General features: G+C 42.2%; 1 protein-coding gene across 4 annotated transcripts in view; it reads left to right on the top strand.

The window, feature by feature from the left end:
• The first annotated feature begins 16,933 nt into the window (after positions 1-16,933).
• The window catches only part of slc12a4 (solute carrier family 12 member 4), an 86,020-nt gene continuing 76,771 nt past the window's right edge, over positions 16,934-26,182 (top strand). For 3 of the 4 annotated variants that reach the window (XM_069901560.1, XM_069901556.1, XM_069901559.1), the window contains exon 1: positions 16,934-17,181. In XM_069901560.1, coding sequence (XP_069757661.1) covers positions 17,016-17,181 — 166 coding nt within the window. In that variant the 5' untranslated portion in view covers positions 16,934-17,015. The remainder of the gene's footprint in view (positions 17,182-26,182) is intronic. The other variant, XM_069901558.1, reaches the window with a different exon arrangement.

The raw sequence follows: 26,182 nt of genomic DNA, 5'->3' as shown, positions 1-26,182 counted from the left end.
TCCATGTGGTTTTCACAGGAAATGAATGAAAGGAGAAAAGGAATGAAGTGAGTGCCAACTTTGAAAGGACTGTTGCTGCCCTCCATGTTAAACAATACAGGGCGATCACCCCTTATCAGAAATCCATAAGACCAGAAGTGTTTCAGATTTTGGATTTTTCTGGATTTTGGAACATCATTTAAAAAATGCACTCAGACTTAAAGATACGTGAATTCACATTACAATACAAATATTTAGCTGGGACGTGGCAGCGAGGTCCTTGGGTCGTAGGTTTTATATCGGAGTGGCCTTCTCCTATGCAGGTTTCTTACCCGGGCTGGAGGGGCCTGCCTCCCCTCCTAGGTCGGTCCATACTGCCCGGACCGGGGCCTCCGTCTGCCTCACTCGACCGAGGCCGGGGCCGCCGTCTCCCCCTTGCTCCTGCCCATATCGGGGCCGCCGCCGTCTACCCTTCGCCCGGACCGGGGCCGGGGCCGCTGCTGCTCTCCCTGTGCCCGGACTGGGGCCGCCGTCTCCCCCTTGCTCCTGCCCGGATCGGGGCCGCCGCCGTCTACCCTTCGCCCGGACCGGGGCCGGGGCCGCTGCTGCTCTCCCTGTGCCCGGACTGGGGCCGCCGCCTCCCACTCCCTGTCCGGACCGGGGCCTCCGTCTGCCTCACTCGACCGAGGCCGGGGCCGCCGTCTCCCCCTTGCTCCTGCCCGTATCGGGGCCGCCGCCGTCTACCCTTCGCCCGGACCGGGGCCGGGGCCGCCGCTGCTCTCCCTGTGCCCGGACTGGGGCCGCCGCCTCCCCCTTGCTCCTGCCCGGATCGGGGCCGCCGCCGTCTACCCTTCGCCCGGACCGGGGCCGGGGCCGCCGCTGCTCTCCCTGTGCCCGGACTGGGGCCACAGCCTCCCCCTTGCTCCTGCCCGTATCGGGGCCGCCGCCGTCTACCCTTCGCCCGGACCGGGGCCGGGGCCGCCGCTGCTCTCCCTGTGCCCGGACTGGGGCCGCCGCCTCCCCCTTGCTCCTGCCCGTATCGGGGCCGCCGCCGTCTACCCTTCGCCCGGACCGGGGCCGGGGCCGCCGCTGCTCTCCCTGTGCCCGGACTGGGGCCGCCGCCTCCCCCTTGCTCCTGCCCGTATCGGGGCCGCCGCCGTCTACCCTTCGCCCGGACCGGGGCCGGGGCCGCCGCTGCTCTCCCTGTGCCCGGACTGGGGCCGCCGCCTCCCCCTTGCTCCTGCCCGTATCGGGGCCGCCGCCGTCTACCCTTCGCCCGGACGAAGGTCGGGTCAGATACAGCAATGAGCTCTCTGAACCCTTCTCCATTAACAATGGCGTGAAGCAAGGCTGTGTTCTCGCACCAACCCTCTTTTCAATCTTCTTCAGCATGATGCTGAACCAAGCCATGAAAGACCCCAACAATGAAGACACTGTTTACATCCGGTACCGCACGGATGGCAGTCTCTTCAATCTGAGGCGCCTGCAAGCTCACACCAAGACACAAGAGAAACTTGTCCGTGAACTACTCTTTGCAGATGATGCCGCTTTAGTTGCCCATTCAGAGCCAGCTCTTCAGCGCTTGACGTCCTGCTTTGCGGAAACTGCCAAAATGTTTGGCCTGGAAGTCAGCCTGAAGAAAACTGAGGTCCTCCATCAGCCAGCTCCCCACCATGACTACCAGCCCCCCCACATCTCCATCGGGCACACAAAACTCAAAACGGTCAACCAGTTTACCTATCTCGGCTGCACCATTTCATCAGATGCAAGGATCGACAATGAGATAGACAACAGACTCGCCAAGGCAAATAGCGCCTTTGGAAGACTACACAAAAGAGTCTGGAAAAACAACCAACTGAAAAACCTCACAAAGATAAGCGTATACAGAGCCGTTGTCATACCCACACTCCTGTTCGGCTCCGAATCATGGGTCCTCTACCGGCACCACCTACGGCTCCTAGAACGCTTCCACCAGCGTTGTCTCCGCTCCATCCTCAACATCCATTGGAGCGCTCACACCCCTAACGTCGAGGTACTCGAGATGGCAGAGGTCGACAGCATCGAGTCCACGCTGCTGAAGATCCAGCTGCGCTGGATGGGTCACGTCTCCAGAATGGAGGACCATCGCCTTCCCAAGATCGTATTATATGGCGAGCTCTCCACTGGCCACCGTGACAGAGGTGCACCAAAGAAAAGGTACAAGGACTGCCTAAAGAAATCTCTTGGTGCCTGCCACATTGACCACCGCCAGTGGGCTGATAACGCCTCAAACCGTGCATCTTGGCGCCTCACAGTTTGGCGGGCAGCAGCCTCCTTTGAAGAAGACCGCAGAGCCCACCTCACTGACAAAAGGCAAAGGAGGAAAAACCCAACACCCAACCCCAACCAACCAATTTTCCCTTGCAACCGCTGCAATCGTGTCTGCCTGTCCCGCATCGGACTGGTCAGCCACAAACGAGCCTGCAGCTGACGTGGACTTTTTACCCCCTCCATAAATCTTCGTCCGCGAAGCCAAGCCAAAGAAGACAAATATTTACATATCCACAAATTAACTGAAGTAAGCATATATTGAAAAATCTACATTCAATAATGTACTACTTACATCCACTACATCCCGTTCTCTGATCGGAATTTCTGAATTGTCTTACGTATTACGTTATAGAAACACGGACAAAAAAAGTTTCAGAGTTTGGATCATTTTGGATTTCTGGTATTCGGATAAGGGGTAATTTACCTGTATTACTTGTGGCTTTGTAGGTGAGCAAAGGAGGAAGGTTCTCCAAAGATAAACAGGTAGAACTTGACTACCTATCCTGGGGTATAAATTTACTTTGCTTGATTAAAGAGAATGGAACCAAATTTCAGAAACAGAACTAAACATGAAAGTGCCTCTTTTTGACTTACCTTTACACCCAGGACAATGTAATGATGAAAGTTGGTCGTCAACTTTAAGTCTGTGATACATCATCTTTCATAAGGAACATGCAGTGAACGAACAGCAGAAAAAAAAGTTATGCCCAAGAAGAAATAAGGCCACACTCAACTTAAATCAAATCCGTCTTCACCTCAACTGGCACTAGAGAAATTACTGGTTTGATAGTATTTTAGCATAGACTAAAATATTCTCATGTAAATTATTAAAAGATTAACTTTGCAGTTGTTCAGTATGGATGCAAAAATATCTCTATATGACTTTTGCATTTTCATTTTGAGTGCCAAGTCAAAACAGATATTATTTCAAAATGCTAGTGGTTCATACCTTGTCCATGTTTAATGGAAATGACCTGTACTAAAAAGGCAATAAGAACCAGTACCAAATCTATCAACCTCAGAATTTTGCATAATGCATGAAATAAGCAGGCCATGAAGTCATAAGGAATTTCATGTACAAGTTATTTAAAGACTGGTCAAAGGTAAACTATTGCTTTTTTGCACTCATATGCCAGATGTCTTGTTTCTTTCAAATAATAAATATGATACATTCATTGGATTATGTAGGGGTCCAATTATAAATTTGACCCTTCAATGTATGTAACGATGTGATAACCCCAAAAAAGAATTATGAAAATGAGGGCACTGGTGGTATTTTTTTATTTGTGGGAGTGGGGGGAAATTTTGTAAATATTTAATATACTTGTGTATAAAAGTTGAAAGATTGTGTGAATATATATATGTAAAATGAAAAATAAAATATTTTTAAAAAGTAACTGTTATTGTTCCACATTTTCAACTAAAGATGTGAAGACTAAGTGCAGGAAGAACTGGATAAGTTCATGATCAAGGAATATTAAACTGTAGCTAGCTGTTCTGTAGAGGACCATCAGCTCCACACGTGTTGAAGCACAGAAAGCAGAAATATTAAGGAGATCAAATGATGCCAGTGATCTGAATTTGGCTTGGGACATGGAGCTCACTATTGAACTATTGGGATGCCAACAACTAGGGTAGCTGCATCATAGCTCCAGGGGTGAAGATTCAATGCAAATTAGATCATTATAGAGAGCTCATAATCTATATGTAGTCCCTGTGATTGCATGTCTTTTCCCCATGTGTTCTAGTGTTTTCTCACATACCAAAGACATGTTGATTGGTAGACCAGCTGGATGATGTGGATGAAAAGATAATTGAAGGGGATGGGATTGGTGGAGATGGGACTTGGAGTTGACCTTTATGCCAGGTTTTGGATTTCTGGGCTTGAGTTATTTTACTTTATGTTGATATTTTTAAGTAATTTTTAGTTACTCGGCATGGTTGGCATAGCGGTTAGCACAATGCCATTACAGCACCAACGACTGGGACCGGGATTCGAATTCTGTGCTGTCTATAGGAGTTTGTATGTTCTCATTGTATCTGTGTGGATTTCCTCCACTTGCTCCGGGTTCTTCCCACCATTCAAAAACGTACCAGGGGTTGTAGGTCAATTGGGTGCATTTGGGCGGCATGGGTTCATGGGCCTCAAGGGCCTGTGACCGTATGGCATGTCTAAATCTAAAGAAAAAAGAGTTCTCAGGGGAAGTATAGTGTTGCAATGCTTCCAAACAAATCTAAACTCCAGAGGTAACTCTTTCCACCTACAGTTTTGTCCTTTAGATACCTCCACACAATTCAAACTAAAGGATAAATCTGCTGAGTATTTTTTTTTATTTGCTTTGTGTGCTATTATTTTTAGTTTCAACTAAAACATCATTTCCCACACACATCACTTCATCTCCCACCTCTGCAATTATTGAAGGTATTCCATCAAGCGTGAAGCAAGGGATCACGCAGAAGCAGAACTTGGAATGGCAACACAAGAAGTCTGCCAACTATAACATATAATTAAGCTAACATTATGAAATATGTCGAGAGGGATTATAAGATTTATTTCTTAATCATGATTGTTTGAGGCTAATGACTTAGCAATTCATATGAATAGGTCTATTTTCATCGGCTCAAGTGTCCTGTTACATTGGCTTTTTACAGAATATGAGAACTCAGACAAAATTATAATTGAAATCCAGATATAGTACAGAGGCAATGCCATGTTTGCATACTAACGTTAAGTTAGTTGTGGCTTATAAAAAAATGGACTGTGCTAATATTAAATGCAAAATGGAGATTTATCATTTTTGGAAAGCTGTAATGCCTATTCTTAGACAAAAGGACTAACAATAAGTCATTACAGCTATGCAATGACTAATCTCAGTCATCACATCTCAGGACCATAGAGCAGGTTGCCTTCCCCTGGTAGAACTCAATTTTCACCCCAATGATTTCAAAAAAATAACTTTGAAAGACTCAACTAATGATAAAGGAAGATATAATCAGGTAAAGTAAACTGTCTTTTAATTTTTTTTAAATTTTACACGTATGACAGAAACATTCCATGGCAGTATCCATCAAGAGAAAGAAAAGCATTGTCAATGGGTTTTATCACTGGGTGGCAGAACAAGCATTAATGGTAATCCTCACTTTGGTGCCAGGGTTTAGAGATGAATGTTCATCAAATTGTGGGAATTATTCCATTGCTGTAGTTTTAGAAAGTGGGCCAAACTTGGATGTGTGTTAGAAGGATGATAAATAGTGCAAGAGACCCTCTGCCTGCCATTCGGCAATGATTATTTAGACAGTCTTGATAAAGCCCTAGGACTAAAGGAAACAAGCAGTTCTATCGATTTAAAGAAATTCTGGATTTAATTAATATATTAATATTTAGCTGGAGAATTCAATTCAAGGAATATGCTTCCTTCTACAGTTGGAATTGTGGATTAGCGTAGGAGATGACAGAATCACTATTTCCTCAGGTACGTAAAAGTGACTTACAATATTTGGCAAAAAAAAAATCGGGATGGATTGTGAAGACAAAAGATGTGATTGTCTAGTTCTACAGGATGGGCTGTAACCTTCGGCCTATGTGCCGTTTGGAGTTGCCCCTACTCAGGAGTTCAAGCGCAGCTCGGCAGCTTTTATAATTCTGAAACAATGTCGCAGGTTAGAGAAAAGTATAGAAAAAGAAGACAGCACGGTTGGCGTAGCGGTTAGTGCAACGCTGTCACAGCGCAGGCGACCGGGGCTCAAATCTGGCGCTGTCTATAAGAAGTTTGTATGTCTGCATAGGTTTCCTCTGGGTACTTCAGTTTCCTCCCACCTTTTAAAACAAACCAGGGTTGTAGGTCAATTGGGTATAATTAGGTGGCACGGGCTTGTGGGCTGAAAAGGCCTGTACCGTGCTGTATGCCAAAAAAATTTTTTTAATTAAGACAAGAAAGGAAAAAAGAACACAAAGTGGGAGGAAAGGCTGTAGGTGAGAAATGCTGAAGATGTAGTGTGGTAACCATTTGGGATCCCAGTTACAAGGCTTTCACTATTGTAAACACAGGAATGTTCCCTCTTGCTATAGTACTTCAAAGGCTGTAAAGAGGAATGAAAGGGACTATATAGAGGCAGGTCTTACTTTCTTTTAAATCGAGAACAGTCAAAAACTATTCAATTTAATGTGCATAAGGGAGCTTATTACAATAAGATTTTAATAGTGATTCTGCTGAGACCATAGCAATTTTAGGTTTGTAAATATACCATCTTCTTTTTAGAGCAACTTGGTTTCTCACAGCATCTGGTCACAGTGCAGTGTTCTGTTTGAGTAAGATAAACACTTTTTGAAATATGTTGTGCCTGAGGGTTATGGAGAGAGGATTATGGCTGCAGGTGCAAAAGTGACTTGTAAAATAGGCCCAATATCACAAACTGCTGGATGCTCAGTTATACAAAATGGACGCTATCATGAAACTAGACTCTTTTATTATTTCATTAAGTCCTAATTGAGGCAAGGTTTACTTTGTGTTTATCTTCACGACTTATTCAGTTTTATTTTTCTTTTTGGCTAAGCATGTTAAAGATTGTTTTTGCAACATTTGTGTCCAATGTTTTCATAGGAGGGCCTTGTCGAAGAATGAACTGAGAAGGAAATCTGTTCCCCATTCTGTGCTCCTGGATATTTTACCAAAATCTATGATTGAGTGTAAAATCTACATTAGATGAGTTGGGGGAATGCAGTTCTGCAGCCAGTGATTCTGCTCTCTTCTCTTATTTAGCCATTGCTCAGTTTGAGAATTACATCTAGACACACCCTCTTTCAATGGGGATCTCCATCCATAAATCGGATCAAACGATTTGCCGATTTGCTATCTCTCAGAGGAAGAAATTATATGGAATGAAAGCTCTCCTCGAATCATTTTAAAGAAGATTGAAGGAATTCCTCCTGCTATCCTGGATGATATGTTTATCTTGACCAACATCAATGAAAATAAGATTATCTGGCACTTCCCATTACTTTCTGTAATATTATGTGAATTTACTGCCATGTTAAGAGTTCTACAGATCTCAAGGTGTCAAGTGTAGTGTTTGTGAAATCTGGAGATTATAAAAAATGCCACTCTTTCATTCCTTGGAAGAGAATTGGATCATTTTGTGATGCAAGACTTTCATCTGATGGTGTCCTGACAAAAGAGGGCAGAGCATTGCATCTATACGTACATTAAGTCCTCATTATTTCTGAGGAATAACAGCAAGGACTCCCCACAAAGGCAAAACCTACAAATATTACTACGGCCACTTGCAATGACGTTAAGGTTTCACTGACATTTCATTAGGGGGCAACTCTTCCATGGATATAATAAGTTTCATGTAAGTTACATCTGATAAGCTTCCATTTCAGTTTGTATGAAAACCTACCCATGTTCTTGACCCTTGCTCTTCCCAATTCAGACCTGCTCCAAGTCAGTCCACAGACCCCAATCTTATTCCAGACCCCAGCTCCAGTGCACTCCCAGACAACACTCTGGACTTGGGAGCTGGCTGCAAACCTAGTAACACTCCTGCATGTTGATGTTCCTGACCTTGATCTTGTACATACGTGGTTCTGCACATGGTAAGTCAGCGGATGACATGGTAAGTTAGTGGATGACATGGAATCAGCATCCTTTGAACTTATTTTTGAACCATTTTCAACATTAGCAGCCAAATCTCAGGAACATCATCCATTATAATGTGGATATAAAGATAAACAGATCTGCATACCTCACCACCCACATTTCCTGCAATCAGTTCTGAATCATTGTATCGACAGATAAGTCTGCAGCTCAGAACATTCTGTGATCACAAATGGATGGAATGTATCTCAGACAAACTTGAACAAGTGGATATTTTATCTGAAAAATATTTTTCAAGTAGATTATGGCATGGAAGCAAGTAAAATTCAAGCAATATGGAGCTGATTGGTTGAACAGTAAAATCCCCATTATCTGGAATTCAAGCAACTGCCAACTTCAAGCAACCAGCAAGAAAACAAAATGATCTCTGAAGTAACACATAAATCTCTGGTGAAGATGGGAGCAAATATTGAGCCAACGGAGTGCCTTGGTCTTGCTTTGCTCAGAGCAGCTGTTTGAATAAAGTTGTGTTTGAATAAAATGGCGTCAACCAGGATAAATGAAGAGCTGGTTAATGCTGGTCGCCCTTGGGGTAACCCTCAACGTGTCTCCTTACCCCTGCTTAGTAATAATCCTTATCTTTATGTTATTGCCACTTTTTTTGGGAGAAGTACAAACAAGGACTTCTCTGGTTTCTGATAGTCTCATCCCCATTCCCCCTCCCTTCGCTTTCTCTCTATCTTCCTTGCTCAAGCTCTCCAGCCCATTCCCTCTCCATTCACCGAGCCATCCACAGACCCCTTGTTTGCTTGTGTGCCCTCTCTCCCTTATCCACCTATTACCACTCCCGCACAATTTTGTTGGTGTCCCTGTCTACGTTTTAATTGTACCTTGAAGAAGGGCTCAAGCCAAATTGTTGGTTATGTATCTTTACCTTTGTCATATAAAGTACACTATTTGACCAGCTGAGTTTCTCCGACATTGTATTTCTACTTTAATCTAATGTCAGCTATCCATTAAAGTTTAAATTATTATGTCTTCATTGTAACATTTCTTTAGAAACATTGATTTATTGGTGGAAAAGTCACACCTAGCACACTTGGGACAACTGTGGTGCTAAATGCTGCCACCTGGTGGAGTTATTAATGTCTGTTGGGAGATTTACACCATCAAAAACCATTTATCTGAATGCCTATAACACAATTTGATCAATTATTTGGTTTAGTGAACCTTGCAGCATGTCCTATGTACAATCACACGATAGCAATGGACAAACCAGACCATGCAATTACTTTGTTTGAATTGACATAGTGATATTCTGCATAAACATTTCATCTCTTTGCCACTCCAAAAACCAACAGTTCAATAATTATACTGAGTTAACCACCTTTTTACTGCTTGATAATTAATAGATGATGACATTAAAGTGTTTGGAATTGTTGATTGCTGCTGAGAAAATGTCACTCTCCTATGAAGATGAAAAATGAATTTATTACCTGTGTTTGAGCTAGTGGAGTTGTTCTAGTGAACCGGTGCGGCCTGTTTCCGCTCCGTAAATGGTTATATGGTTATGGTTATACAGTCTTTTAAAAGAGGAAAATAGACCATGTCTTGTCTGAATCCTGCTTTCAGCCAGGAGAAAGGTGTTTGTTGTTTAAAATGAAGACTGGCCTTCTCTACTTCAAATGAGAAAAATGATTCGATTTATCACTTGGAGGCTCTCAACATCCCCAGTTTTATTATATGCCATTTGTTCCCTTTAGCAGAACAAATACAAAATACAACAAAATGTCTTTATTTCCACAAGTCATCAGGTCGAGTGATAGCAGAAGACCAGTTTGTTAATTAAATGCAAATATTTATATTTGTCCTGTTTCTCTCTTTATAAATGCAGTCTAACTTGCATTTGCCAACTAAACATCTTAGAAAAATGTAAAGTGAAATAAAACGAAGACGAGGCATCACTCGCACTCTCAGAATGTTCCAAAGCACTTCAGAGTTGATGAAAGTTGTCACAGCACCTCTGAACACAACAAAGTCCCACAGAAATAAATGACAAAATAATCAGGGACACTTGTACAATTCTCATCCAGATAAATAGATTTTCAATCTATCTGAGAGCCACAACCTGTCACCAAGCATACGTGCAAAGAGAAACAGGACAAATATAAACATATGCATTAAATTAAATTAAAATTAAGTTTAACTACAGTCTGGAAAAAAAAAACACATCTCTATTAACATGGCACACCCTTCCACATATCACAGCAGGGTAAGTATGGAACACATGATGACGTCTCTGTCGCAGAATTAAATTCAACTATAATACAGGGGCACAAATCCTGCCTGTTGAGTATATCCATAATCTATGACATTAATGAGGTGACATGAAGAAAACAATAAAAATATATACTGGAGGTGACATTAAATCTGCAAATAAACTCAAAGCAAATACTTCTATCCAGTAAACATTCTATTTTTAGTTATCAGTAAGTATTTGTGCTTTTTTTTTAAATTTAAAATCGCAAAATCCAGTTGTTTTGAAATTTGTTCGTCGCAGATTAAATTTGTTCCCCACCGATATTCATTCTGCTGCTACAGCATCTAATTGTAATTCTCACCCCAGAGTAAGGAAAGACTTTCTGCTGTGTTGCTGGTAGAACCTGGACATGCACATGCGCTGTTTATCGATGGAGACTGCCCAAAAGGGCAATACACAAACGAGTTGGAGAAACTCATGCAGCAGGTCACGTAGCATCTTCCTGAAGCTGAGTTTCTCCAGCCCTTTTGTGTATTGTACTCAGCCTGAGCAGACTTTCTTGTTTAAGCCCAAAAACTGCAAGTGAAATTGATAAGGAGACTACAGATTTCCAGGAATGATATGGGTGGGGGGGGGGTGGGGTGGTGTCAAATCTCCAAATATGTTCTTAGTTGGAGAAAGTTGGTAAATTGATTAGCTTGGTAATGTTTGATCTCTTATGAGCCTTTAAAGCATCAAAACCAAACTTTCAAATGGATACATTTATAACCATCACTGTATAATTTGCACTATCTCTTCCTGAATTTATTTCTGTCCTTATTGGCTGATTTTTTTTTAAATAATTACTTAATTATTTATTGGCAAAAAAGCAATGAGTGATTACATGTCCCTTTGCTAAGCTTTCTTCTACAGCCATTATTTTAGTTTTAATATCAAGAGTGGACACAATACTTTTCTCCCAGAGTTGTCTGAATTTATTCTCATTGACACACTTGACTAGCAATGTCTTTGTACAAATTCCTCTGAAGCAATTAATAGCCTTTAAAGAAAAATAGTTATTGAATCTGAAATGAATGAAGTTCAGTGACATACAAATGGTTTCTTCAAAGCTTCAGTTTGCCATTGTATTGGTATCATGGTGTGTACTCTCATAAAATGTCACTTAAGTGCATGTGAATGGAATTGAGAAGCAGTGATTGCAGCTTTTACTCAACATAAAGAATAACAGACAATATTGCAATTATATTTATTTGAATATTTCATTTATTAAAAATGAAGGACAGCATTGTCAACACAAGATAAGACACAAGCAGGAACTGTACCCCTCTACCATACAAATAGAGTGTTGCTTCTTCGCCAAGTGCAGTATGAGCAGAAATTTTCAATCTTCATATTTCAAAATGAACCCAAGCATAAACTAGGGTTCTGAAGCTATTTGTAACCCTTGAAAATGGATATTAATGATCACAGTTTACGTCAATGATTGCTTTGGAAATTTAACTTTGCAACTGCCAACTCACCATCTACATGTGAGGACTTGTCGTATCGGTAAGCACAATGTACTGCTGCACTAAAACTCTTACTGGCTGCAGAATTTAATTAAACGTTAATTCAACAAGTTAAGTATACGCATGGCGGGTCAAGCAGCATCTGGAGGGGCAAAGGAGTGGTGGACGTTTCAGGTCAGGGCCCTGTATCAGCACCAAGATTGTAGAGGGAAGAAAGTCACCATGAAGAGATCCAACGGAGAGATGAGACAAAAGCTGGTAGGGGTCAGGTGGACACTGGACAAGGAAAGAGAGGAATATGGTGGATGGAGCTGAGAGGGAGAGGAAGGAGAAGGTAGAGACAGGGACAGGAAGGTGATAGGTGGAATCAGATAGAGGAGAAATGATGGGCAGATGAAACCAGAGTATGGGTTACCTGACACTTATATTGTCACTTCAGTTCACCTCTATACTCCCATTCCAGCCTGTCTATCCTCGGCCTTCTCCACTGACACAGCAAGGCCAAACCTAAACGAGAAGAACAACACCTCATGTTCCACTTCTTCTTTCTTCTCCTACCCTTGCTACCTCCTCTCCCTTCTGACCATCATCTGGTTATCATCTTTCAGCCTTCACCTCCCTCCCCTCCTCCCCCAACTCTACCTGGTTCCAGCTGCCCCGAACTACACCAGGTTCCACCTATCAGCCCAAAGATGCATCTCATTCGGAAAACAAAACAATAGAAGAGCCTACACAGCTAGACAGAACATCACACTGATAATGCAGTTTTTTTTAAAAAGAAAGGGAGCAGAAAGACTAAATGAAAGGACTGAATACTTAAGGACATTGTTCCAAGTGGTGTTAATCATCGGGTCTAGGTCATATTCTGTGCATAAATGAAGGATATCAAGGAAAATGATATAGTGACGAGAGCCTGCAACAAGAGGAAGTGGTGAAGGTAACTGTTGACCTATATATATGTTCATATCCAGGGTTATGAAAGTACTTAAATTGGTTCCAACCCAAATTATTTTTTAACAATGGAAGATTAGTACATAGTGCCCCCAAGTGGCCATGCACCTACTTTCAAAGAATTCATTGAAGTAGTTTAATTAAACTCATAAATACCACTGCAATGGTGTGATTTAAAACTAAGAAATTCTATTATTATAATGCTTACAATTAGACTTTCCTCGAGCAGAGTGACAAGAATAAATAATTTGCTAAATTCTCTCAATGATCAATGTTTAGTCCCCTGCCTTATTTTGAAACCATGTCTTGTGATTCACAATCCTTCAACTAAATTAAACTACTGAGGTCATTTCATTCGGAATCACATATGGTGCTTCTTCAGAACGATCACTGAGGAAAGTGTGAACACTTAGGATTTGCTCTGCGCAAGTGAAAATGCTTTGCTTTGCTTTATGGTTTGGTTAAGGTCAGGAGTACAGAGTGCAAGGAATTATACTCCTGACCTTCTCTTCAACCCACTATTCCAAATCGCTGAGACACATATGGATTAAATCAGAGTTTAACTAAATTATTCCAATATTGTCAGTACTTCCCAACATGTTTTAAATAAAAGCTACACTAGTTCATGCTCTGTAAAACAGATACCAAACCATAACTTTCTAACAGCATTACAAGCTACTTTTCTCAGGCAGTTGGACCTATTCCAGGAATTTTGTGGCTGGATATATCAGTGAATATTTTAAGTAAATGACATCAACGTTATGAAAGCAACTTTTACCACAACTTCCAACATGATTAGAAACCTCAGATCAGTAACTAGCAATTTAATTCATAGTTTAAAATTTAATTCTATTTTTTTTATCATCTTTTTATATCCCAATAGAATTTCTGAGATGTAAACACCAGATACTGAATATAAAAAGGGATCAGTCAATAAGTGGAATAAACAGGTTATAAAAATTCCAATATATCAGTATTTTTCATGTCATATTCATTAGTGAATAGCCAACAGCCAAGATTATTCATAGAACAAAATCAGACATCTTCATTCTTATTCTCATTTAAATGTTCATCAATATTATCTAAAATCACTTCACCAGTATTTATAAGGAAACAGAAAACATCCACTGTAGAAAATTGTAATTCTTTACTGTGGTTAAAAAATGTATGAAAATGACTATTGAAAGTAGCGAACTGACCTCCCTCACTCTTGTGATGTCTGAGGCATCACCACAAAACCTATCTTAATGTCTCCCCCACTCTCACACCTAATCTGAGGAGAAACAATCAAATGGGGCCAGATTGGTGACATGTTTATGACCTAATTATGTTTTGGCTCTCGAGCAAGTTGAGATGAGCAATACATTTGCCGCCTTCAGAAAGGTAAAATCATCCAGGAAAAAAAAACATTCAGCCAATCCTATCTCCACGGGCAACTTGAATCAAATTCAGATGCTGGAAATCTGAATGAAAAGCGCTCAACAGGTTTGGCAGCCTCTGTAGAAATGGGAAATAAATAGCATTAGTATTGCAAGTCTGACTGCAAAAGAGAGAAAACAAGTTTGGTTAAAACTGGAGAGAGCCCAGAGAAGGGATGGATGGGACAAAGACAACTATGCTAGAGGGAAAGCCATGGAAAAAGAGTGGGAATAAATTGGAGGCTATGGGAGATGACCAAATGTTATATTTCCAAGTCTGTTGATGATACAAAACTAAGTACGATTTTGAATAGGAAGGAATATAAACAATCTATGTTGGCAAGATCATGGCAGATACAATACCATGTGGATAAATGTCAAGTGAGAGAAAAATAGAAAAGCAGAGTGTTTTTAAATATGCTGCAAAATTGAAAAATATTGGTATGTAAAAGGCAAGACATCTTCTTGAGCACAAATCGTTGAAAGCTTACTTGCTGATGCAGCATCCAATTAGGAAGGCAAGTAGTCTGCAGGCTAGGGATAGGGAATTCAGGGAATAGTTCATGCAATTAGGATTGAAAATGTCTGACATGACAGTACTACGATTAATCTTGGTCATTATGCAATGATTAATGAATATGAGTTAAGGGTGAAAGGGGAAAACTTTAGAGGAAACAATGGGGGAACTTTTTCCACAGAGAAAGTGTGGAACGAGCTTCCAGCTGAAGTGGTGAAAGTGGGCTCAATTTTAACATTTAAGAAGAATTTGGACAGGTACATGGATGGGAGAGGTAAAGATGGCTATGGACTGGGTGTAGGTCAGTGGGACGAGGCAGAAAAATGATTTGCCACAGAAAAGAAGTGCCCTAAGGGGCCTGTTTCTGTGCTGTAATGTTCTAAGGTTCTAAAATATTGGCAAAGTAGGATTTTTGATGATGATTTTATAACCTGTCTTTTCTACTTATAGTCATTGACTGACTCTTCATGCCAGCAGTTGCTGTTTTTATCTCATTAACTACATTGGGATATAAAATAGATGGGATGAAATCATAGTTTTTGAACTTTGAATTCAAGCAACAGTTTACCATTGGAGGTCCGGTGCCAATTAGGAAGTTGTGACAAAAAATTTACAGAGGGTAACTGAGGCCTTTATAATATTGACATAATTCAATTAGAAAATTTGCAAACGTGAGGCCAAATTTGGAGTACTGTGTACAGTTTTGGTCACCAAATTATAGGAAAGATATAAATAAAATAGAGAGAGTGCAGAGAAGGTTCACGAGAATGTTGACAGGATTTCAAGGTTTGAGTTACAGGGAAAGGTTGTGCAGACTGGGGCTTTTTTCTCTGGAGTGTAGAAGATTGAGAGGGGACTTGATAGAGGTGTTTAAGATTTTAAAAGGGACAGACAGAGTAAATGTGGATAGGCTTTTTCAATTAAGAGTGGGGGAGATTCAAACTAGAGGACATGGTTTAAGATTGAAGGGGGAAAATTATAAGGGGAACATGAGAGGAAATTTCTTTACGCAAAGGGTGGTAGGGATGTGGAACGAGCTTCCGACAGACGTGGTCGAGGCGGGATCATTTAAGGAAAGACTGGATAGTTACATGAATAGGAGTATGAATAGGGGTATGGACCGGGTGCTGGTCAGTGGGACTAGGAGGGTAGGGATTTGTTACGGCATGGACTAGTAGGGCCGAACTGGCCTGTTCTGTGCTGTAAGTGGTTCTTCTTTGGCTTGGCTTCGCGGACGAAGATTTATGGAGGGGGTAAAAAGTCCACGTCAGCTGCAGGCTCGTTTGTGGCTGACCAGTCCGATGCGGGACAGGCAGACACGATTGCAGCGGTTGCAAGGGAAAATTGGTTGGTTGGGGTTGGGTGTTGGGTTTTTCCTCCTTTGCCTTTTGTCAGTGAGGTGGGCTCTGCGGTCTTCTTCAAAGGAGGCTGCTGCCCGCCAAACTGTGAGGCGCCAAGATGCACGGTTTGAGGCGTTATCAGCCCATTGGCGGTGGTCAATGTGGCAGGCACCAAGAGATTTCTTTAGGCAGTCCTTGTACCTTTTCTTTGGTGCACCTCTGTCACGGTGGCCAGTGGAGAGCTCGCCATATAATACGATCTTGGGAAGGCGATGGTCCTCCATTCTGGAGACGTGACCCATCCAGCGCAGCTGGATCTTCAGCAGCGTGGACTCGATGCTGTCGACCTCTGCCATCTCGAGTACCTCGACGTTAGGGGTGTGAGCGCTCCAATGGATGTTGAGGATGGAGCGGAGACAACGCTGTTGGAAGCGTTCTAGGAGCCGTAGGTGGTGCCGGTAGAGGAAATATACCTGGCCACGGAGTTGTTAGCATTCCTGGAATTCCTCATGGATTCCAGTTAACCTTCTGCAGTTTTTCTGATGTGATGTCATTTCATACATTCCATTCATTTCAGAGGGAAGAAGCAGATGCCAGGATGTCTTGTCAATAATTTATATTTTTGTGAAGGTTTAAAAATCAGAAGTTTATTTTCCAGTGTCCTAAAAATGAATTATTTTGTACTAAGATGGATTGTTAATACATTTAGGAAGATTTATCAAAGTCTGTTGCGACAAGGACAGAAATAAACATGCCAAGGGACCATGTTTAAATTCCCCTCCTGGGGCTGCGCAGCCAATCGCGCTCAGCCCAGCGGCGAGGTGTTGCCTTCTGGGGATCGTAGTCGGGATCGTCGAACCAGCGCCGCCAAGGCTCCGCTGGGACTACGATTCCCAGAATCCCTTTCGGGAGCCGCACAGGCGCCTCCCCGGCAGGTAGTCGCAGGTGACGGTGGCAGTCGGATTTTCGGACTCTTACCTCGTTACTAATAGTAACGGGGGGGGGGGGGGGGGGTCGACACCAATTGACGTCGGCAGGGAGGGGGCGGGAATAACGGCGATCATGGAGGAAGGTGAAGATTGCTTTTGGGGGGTCCAGAGGCTGGATTCGTGTCAGCTCTGGATCTAGAGGCGGAATGTCGGGGGGCAGGTTCGCAATGACCTTCATCAGAGGGAGGAGCAGAAGAGGGAAGGAAGGGGAGGGCCACGTGGAAAAGAAACAGGACTCCTGTAGCATTGGAGAAGGCACTGAGAGAGCTGAGACCTCCACTCCTGTCAGAGCAGTCATCTCCAGTGGACCAGGTGGGCTGTTCCAGGCACAATTATCTCCACAAATCAGTCAGCCGTGGGCACCCTGGCTTCTGGCTTTGGTGCCAACCTTGCCATTGAGGCCGCCAGCAAGTCGTGGGCTCAGAATCGCATTCCAGGTGTCTTTGTGTTCACTGTCACATTCTTGGAAGCATCTCAAATAAAGTTTAAAGTTTTCATTGTGTTGCTCTCGAGGAGAATGGATGGCCTGGATATTTTTACTCCCCCCTGTCCACGTTGCTTATTATAATAGCCAGTTTCAATGCATAATTGGTCAACAGTGCCGACTGTTATTGAAGGTGCAAAAACAGACCAAATTCTGCCCACCTTATGTGCAGTTTAACAATGAATTTGGGAGGCTAGAGACTGAAATGCAGTTTTCTAGTTAAGTGTCTTAAAAATGGCATCTTGCCTTTTACCATTCAAATTTATTGCTGGGTTAAATGTAATTGAAGACATGAGACAATGGTGATGCTGGAATTGTGAACCATAAAAAAGTAAGTTGCTGGAGGTCAGGTTGCTTCTGTGGAATGAAATGGAAAGCTGATATTATATCAAGACTCCATTTCCACAGTGCTACCTGACTTACTGAGTTCCTCCAGTAATTTGTTTTCTTATACTTGTATTAATGTTACCACTGCCAAAAAGCTCTGCGTTGGTAATTTAATGTTTCAGTGTCTTATTGTTGTGAGAGATGTTTAACATTTTAAAATGTTCTTTGTCTTTCTCTTCTTTCAATCTTTCTTTCTCTCTTTAGCTGGCTTTGCCTGATTCAAAGTTACTGTTGTTAATGATTCTTTGATCTGATTTGTTCAATGCAATGCAAAGTTGCTGGCAATGTTTGTGCAGGACTCAGAATTTCTGAAGATGCTGTGCTTTCCATGAAGCCTCTGCAGAAAGTCTGGCTTAATATTTGTATCAACAAATGACCCTGTAAGTAAATCTAGCCTGATTCCTTGTTTCTAGGTGCTGACTGTATTCACTCTGTCCTGTGTGTTTCTCTACATAACATAAATGACTGCACTTAAATGTTATTCATTTTGGGCGTACTAAGATTGTGAAGGGCGTTGCAACTTCAGTTTTTTTTTCATCTCGAACTTCTACAAGGATCACATTTGTGCGATAAGTTTGCCCCTTCTAGCCATTTGTGATGGATATTATCCTGAGTTTGTTCTGCTTTGTCTGTCTTGTTGTCAGTTGTTCTCAAGGAAAATGAATGCAGAGTAAAGCAGTCCAGTACGTTAAAATGAAATGGGCCGAAGCAATTGTAACTTGTATTTGTTATTACATTTTGGACTTTCTTTGGCTTGGCTTCGCGGACGAAGATTTATGGAGGGGGTAAAAAGTCCACGTCAGCTGCAGGCTCGTTTGTGGCTGACAGTCCGATGCGGGACAGGCAGACACGATTGCAGCGGTTGCAAGGGAAAATTGGTTGGTTGGGGTTGGGTGTTGGGTTTTTCCTCCTTTGCCTTTTGTCAGTGAGGTGGGCTCTGCGGTCTTTTTCAAAGGAGGTTGCTGCCCGCCAAACTGTGAGGCGCCAAGATGCACGGTTTGAGGCGTTATCAGCCCACTGGCGGTGGTCAATGTGGCAGGCACCAAGAGATTTCTTTAGGCAGTCCTTGTACCTTTTCTTTGGTGCACCTCTGTCACGGTGGCCAGTGGAGAGCTCGCCATATAACACGATCTTGGGAAGGCGATGGTCCTCCATTCTGGAGACGTGACCCATCCAGCGCAGCTGGATCTTCAGCAGCGTGGACTCGATGCTGTCGACCTCTGCCATCTCGAGTACTTCGACGTTAGGGGTGTAAGCGCTCCAATGGATGTTGAGGATGGAGCGGAGACAACGCTGGTGGAAGCGTTCTAGGAGCCGTAGGTGGTGCCGGTAGAGGACCCATGATTCGGAGCCGAACAGGAGTGTGGGTATGACAACGGCTCTGTATACGCTTATCTTTGTGAGGTTTTTCAGTTGGTTGTTTTTCCAGACTCTTTTGTGTAGTCTTCCAAAGGCGCTATTTGCCTTGGCGAGTCTGTTGTCTATCTCATTGTCGATCCTTGCATCTGATGAAATGGTGCAGCCGAGATAGGTAAACTGGTTGACCGTTTTGTGTGCCCGATGGAGATGTGGGGGGGCTGGTAGTCATGGTGGGGAGCTGGCTGATGGAGGACCTCAGTTTTCTTCAGGCTGACTTCCAGGCCAAACATTTTGGCAGTTTCCGCAAAGCAGGACGTCAAGCGCTGAAGAGCTGGCTCTGAATGGGCAACTAAAGCGGCATCATCTGCAAAGAGTAGTTCACGGACAAGTTTCTCTTGTGTCTTGGTGTGAGCTTGCAGGCGCCTCAGATTGAAGAGACTGCCATCCGTGCGGTACTTTGGACTTTAGAATGTTGTAAATTACCTAATGTTTGCTTAGATCATATTGTGATCTTGCTGAATTTTATTCATTTATATTTATTTATAACTTTGTAATCTAGAAATGTAAGATTAATTCTGTGCATTCTCTGCTCAGAGGCAATGGCCACCTTCATTTGTTGTTGTGTTTATTTGCACTTCAGAAATCTCTCAATGTGTTTACATTTTTTCAAAATCAAGCTATTGAAATAATTTATTGTACTTTTAATTCATGCCTTGCTTGAAGAATGTTTAAACAAGATATTTGAAGGAAGGACCCAAAGGAAGAAGATAGTGTGAACATTAAATTATGTGCAATAGTTTAGACAAAATATTCAGGTTCTTGCACAGATGGAAAATTGCACAAAATAATGTAAGTCAGGGTAGGGAAGAGTTGTCTATCAACCTTGATTTTTCTTGTGTTTATTGTGGAGAAGAGGTTAACATTCACATTTTTTTTAAATTATTGGCCTGAAATGATCAAATTTAGTGAAAATAAATTTGTATCTCCCTCTATTTCCACAGTGACAGATTGACAAATTCCCCCTTTTGTTTAGTGTGGTCTGTGACATCTTTCTGTGTATAGGAATGGCTAGACTCCCTTTCCCTTTTGTGCTGGATTGTAGATTGAATGCTATCAATTGTTACTCCAATTTATTACACCTGTTAAATTGAAGTGCTTTCTGAAAAGGCATGGAGGTTCAAAAGTTGAAATTGTAGCCTATTCTTGGCTTCTCACAAACTTCTATCATATGTTTCAGAGTTCTGTTTCACTTCAGAGTAGGAGGGGATATTCTTTTAAAACAAAACCTAGGGCATATTACAAAATGAATTTATTTCTTGCATGACTAGAGGGACTCTCCTTCAAGCATTTGACTGGCTTTGAATGTTTTAAGATATCCTGAGGTTCTTTCGGGTACTAGGGAATTGCAAGACTTTTTAAATGTGGTGAAGATCTGGAATCAATATCCATTTTGTTCTGGAGGTTGGCAACTTCATAGAGGAAGAAATTCTGTCACAAGACTATTAATCCGTCTGTTCATTAACAATAATTCCATCTAAGTATTAGATCCACTGAAAACCCAATGGTGGCTGATGAACGTGAAATAACGACACATCCAGTTGCAGGTAAATTCAAACTCGTTTACTCGAGTCACACACATTTTCTTTTTTTAAAACACTGAACCGTGCGTGCCATGTTATGATGTCCTATGCTGGTTCGCTAGACTTCTGGGAGTTGTAGTCTATCTATAGTGCCACTACCCAACCCTGCCCCCACTCCCCCCACCGCCCCGCCACCCCAGAACCGACACTATCACCTGGTAGTTTTTTGGGAGGTTGACCCCTGTGTCGGACTGCTGGCTGTTGAATAGGAGCAGTTTTGTCAACATGGGCAGATTTGAGCCTGTCAATCGTGAATGATAGAGGCTGCCTAGCAATGTCCAAGATGCAGGTTGACCTCGTTTGTCTTAACATCCTGATTGGTCCCTCAAATGGTACTTGCAAGGACTGTCCATAATTCCTCTACATACAAACATGTATTCACAGTCCATCAGTTCGTGTGGTACAAAAGAAACACGTTTGTCATGTGATGATGGTGGTATGGGGATAATTTGCGTAAGGTATCCCTTAATCTGCTCAGCAGCTCTTTGTGATCTTCATCTTTACTGGATCCGTGTGGAACGAATTCCCTTGAGATCACCAAAGGCGTGCCGTATACAAGCTCCACAGGCGAAGTGTGAAGATCCTCTTTTGGAGTTGTCCTAATGCCAAGAAACACCCATGGTCTGCCCAGTAAGGACCGTCCAAATGGGCCATTAAGGCTGATTTAAGGTGACAATGGAATCATTCAACCATCCCGTTGGACTGCAGGTGATGCAGCCGAGATAAGGCCATCCATAACAAAGATGTAAATTGAGGTCCTCTGTCAGAAGTGATGTGTGCCGCTAGGCCGAAGCAAGCCACCAGGAATTAAGGAATGCCTGTGCACAAGAGTCCATCTGCGGTGAGGACAGCCTCAGGCCATCTCGTAAACCTATCGATCACAGTGAAGTAGCCTCGTGAAACTGGAATTGGTCCCACAATGTCCACATGGACATTGATGAAGCGGCAAGTTACCAGTGAGAAGGGTTGTAGTGGTGTTTTTGTATGCCGATGGATTTTGACAAGCTACACAAGATTTAGCCATTTGCTTCGTAATTTTTCAGACGGTGCAAACACATCTGTCTGAAATCAGACAAATGGTCGATCTAATGGATGGATGAGAAAGACCATGGACAGAATCAAAAACGCGACGACTCCACAAAGCTGGACCCACTGGCCGTGGATGTCATGTTGACATGTTGCAAAAGAGCAGCTTTTTTGCACATCCATCTCACCGTCTTGTGCTTGGGCAGCAGTGAGAGCCGCATAGTCAATACTGTGGTCCATAGCTGATACCTGGAGAGTAACTGAGTTGGAAAATGCTTCAGCCACTACATTGCCTTTTCCAGAAATGTGCATTATTCTGGTAGAGAATTCCAAAATGAAGGATAACTGCCACTGTTGTCGAGCTCACCAGGGCTCTGACACCTTCAAAAATATGAATGTCAAGGGTTTATGGCCTTTGAACGTGGTGAAATGTCTGCCTTCCAAAAAGTAACGAAGTGACAGATGAAGAAATATATTGCTAGGAGCTCATTATCAAAGATGCTGTATTTTGTTCACAGCCTCACAGAGGTAGTGGCTAAAGAATGCCAATGGCTTCCATTATCCATCAACTTACTGTAGCAGGTGCGTCTATCGAAAGGGTGGTGACTGCGTTTAGGACTGGATAACTGAGTGTGGTTGCTTGAGCTATTAGTTCCTTTGTCTTTATGATAGCATTTCAATTTGCATCTGTCCACTGAATAGATTTGGCCTGACCAGACAGCAGATTGAACAGAGGCTTCATAACCATGCCCAAGAACTCTTGCAGACCTTTGACAGTGGTTGATCTGGAATATTCAGTAATGGTATCGATCTCAAAAGGCAGCGGAACCACGCCCTTGTCGGTGATTGTATGCCCCAGGAATTCTATGGACTGTTGTCCAAAAACACATTTATTTGGGTTGATGGTCAGTCCAAATTGTCGCAGATGTCTAAAGAGTGTACACAGATGTTCCATGTGCCCTTCTATAGTTTTGCTGGTGACTAATATGTCGTCTAGATAAATGAAGATGTTGGCCATGCCACACTCTGTTGCATCCATAACTCGCTGAAAGGTCTGAGCTGCATTTTTTAACCCAAAGGGTATATGTAAAAATTCAAACAATCTGAAAGAGGTAATTGTTACTGTTCTAAGGATGTTGTCTGGTTCCATTGGCACCTGCTGATATCCACGCACCAAATCCACTTTTGAAAAGATTTTGCCCCATGTAGATTCACTGAAAAATTTTGAATATGGGGAACAGGGTAGCAATCTGGTGTATAGTGGCGTCATTGAGCCATCTATAATCTCCACAAGGTCTCCACCTTCCGGTGCATTTTTGAACTAAATATAACGGAGACGCCCATGGGCTGTCGGATCTGCATATCCCCAGCTCTTATATTTTGTGGAATTCTTGTTTAGCTAATTGCAGTTTCTCTGGAGGCAAGCGACGTGCCTTAGCATGAATGGGAGGACCCTTGGTTAAATATGGTGAGTTACTTCATGTTTCGCGATGGGGGTTGAAAACTGCAGAGTTGTAATTTTGAGAAACTCCTCTACAAGTCTGGAGAACATATCAACAGTCTTACGCAGGGCTTGATTGTTCAGTTAGTATTGAAGAGAAGGTGTTCACTATTGACCTCTCAGAAAATCTACAGTATTAAGATGGCAAGGCTTTTCCCTCTCCATTCCATCATCATTGCCGGTAAAACAATGTGTCTGGTTTTCAATCAGAAACACAGTCTGTTTCTCTTTCCATAGATGCTGCCAAACTTGCTGTGTTTTTCTGTTAGTAAAACAATTGTTATTGGATATTTTAATTTGGACATAGAGCACAGTAACTGGCCCTTCCGACTCACAAGCCTATAGTGTCCAATTCATTTACAACCCCCATACATTTGGAAGGGTGGGAAGAAACTGGTGCACCTGAAACTAACTAATACAGACATGGGGCAAACGTACAAGCTTCTTACAGTCAGTGCTGGATTTGAACATATGCTCGCCGGCGCTGTAGTAGCGTGCTAATCAGCATACTGTGTGATCATTTGTGTTCGTGTCACCTTCACTGGAGAAATTAAATGCAGCATTCAATCTTTGAATGATCTTGTGTGTCCAGTCACCTATAACTGGGCATTACAAGAGGGATCTTCAAGCTCAATGCAAAGATAATTTTAGATTTGCTGTATCATGTATGAAGTTGGAGAAACATCAACTTTTATTGAACTTAGCATTTTTAATTGCATAATGATGTTGACACTTTGAGTTAGTTCAACTGACCAAAAAATGTTTTGCCACTGATTTTCATTTGTACTCAGCATCTGATGCCTCTTGTGTAAGTGTCCAACAATAGTGAGCTAGCATTGATGGATAGCTGTTGCCCTGATACCACTTTTTTAGTCTCTCATTCACTCACTCACTCACTCACCTCATCATCCCCCATCTCCCCCCATGAGACCATTTCGCCTCAGAAACCTTCAGTTATCCAAAATATTTTCAGAGCTAAACTGATGTCACAGGTTGAAAAAGTTTTGGAATTTTGGAAAAATCTCAGTAAAATTTTGATTTTTTTTTTGATGTTGGGTTTATCTTATTTTGTTCAGATTTTTTTTGGTGAAAATTAAACATTATTTCATACTTAAAAAGCCTTCCCTTGTTGTTGAAACACTGTTACATGAGATTTGCTGTTGCTACTGGGCAGTTTTGTTTTTAAAAATGACCAGTTATCAGGCCTGGCCCTGACCATTTTGGAGAATTGGAGTTATACTATACTTGCTAAAATTTGAAAGGTGATTAAGAAACATTGCCAAAATGATTTTGATAAGTGATGTCAGGGGGCAAATATCTGGCAGATGCTATTTTACTCCAACTCTAGAAATATAAGAGCAGGCAAGTTATAGAACAATTCCATAAAATATAAGTAAGGCCATATCTGGAGTTCTGTGTGCATCTCCAGTGAAAGTGCAAAATTGAATCTGCAGATATTGCCTAGGATTCTGGAATAGAGGATTTCAGCTATGATGAGAAGCTAGATAAATACTTTTCTCTCCTAGGGAGGTGTGGTGAAGTTTGAAGGGCATAATAGATGGATAGAACTTTCTCAGCAGAAATATATTTGACCTGAGGGCAGGGCAAAGGTTAGGAGTCTTAGAGGGCATGAGAGAAAGAGGTTTTCATCCAGAGGTGAAATCTGGAACATGTTTCTTTTGGAAGTTCCCACCTGCTTCAAAAGGGCATCAATTGTATGAATGTTTGCCCTGTGATGCTGCCACAAAACAACAAATTTTGTGACTTGTTCATGACAATAAATTCTGATTCTAATTCTGAAGAGGCTCTCACTTCATTTGAATTTGAATGAACAATTGAAATACCATGGTAGGGAAGGCTACGTATTGAGTGTTGAAAACAATTTATTCACATAGATTAAACAAGAAAAGTCTGTAGACTCTGTAAATGAATTAAAAACAATGCTGGAGAAACTCAGCAAGTGAACTGTGTACTTTATATAGCAAAGGTAAAGGTATAGGGCTTGAGCCCTTCAGCAGTTTATAATTTCCTGTGGACATGGATCCCAAGATCTCTTTGTCCACACTGCTCAGAGTCCTCCCATTAACATATTCTGCCTACAAATTTGACCAACCAAAATGAATTATTTCACTCTTTTCTGGGTTAAATTCCATCTGCCATTTCTTAGCCCAGCTCTGCATCCTATTAATGTCCTGCTGCAACATCTGGCCACCCTTCGGATTATTCACAATGTCATCAATCTTCGTGTCATACACAAACTTAATAGCCCACTTTTCCACTTCCTCATCCAGGTTATTTGTAAAACTCTCAAAGAGGAGGGGTTCCAGAACAGATCCGTGTGAAACTTGACCTCCATGCAGAATATGAACCATCTACAACCACCCTCTTTGACTTAATTGACTTTCAGTGGGCAAGCCAATTCTGTATCCACAAAGCAAGGCCTCCTTGGATTATATACTTTCTCAATGAACTTTGCATGGGAAACCTTATCAAATGCTTTACAGAAGTTTATATACACTACATTCACTTCTTTACCTTCATCAATGTCCTTTGTTATGTCCTCAATGCATTCAGTCAGGCTTGTGAGACCCAACCCTCCTGACGAACCCATGCTGAGCATCACTAATCAGATTATGCCTTTCTAAATGCTTATAATCCTGTATAAGGATCTTCTCCAACAGCCAACTCACCACTGCAATAATGTCCTACTCCCTTTCTTGCAGGGAAACAACATTTGTAATCCTCCAGTACTTCTCCCCTCCTTAATGATAATCACTAATGGCTTGGCATTCTCCTCCCTCATTTTCCACAATAGCCTTGGGTAAATCTTGTCTAGTTCTGGTGACTTGTCTAACTTCATTTTTCTCAGGCATTTCAGTCTGCTTTAAGTCTTCCTCACAGTGGCCAAGGTCCTTT

The sequence above is a fragment of the Narcine bancroftii genome, chromosome 10 (assembly GCF_036971445.1).
Source record: "Narcine bancroftii isolate sNarBan1 chromosome 10, sNarBan1.hap1, whole genome shotgun sequence".
Taxonomy (NCBI): Eukaryota; Metazoa; Chordata; class Chondrichthyes; order Torpediniformes; family Narcinidae; genus Narcine; species Narcine bancroftii.
Note: the sequence above shows the minus strand (reverse complement) of the source record. Positions and strands in the feature narration are given on the sequence as shown.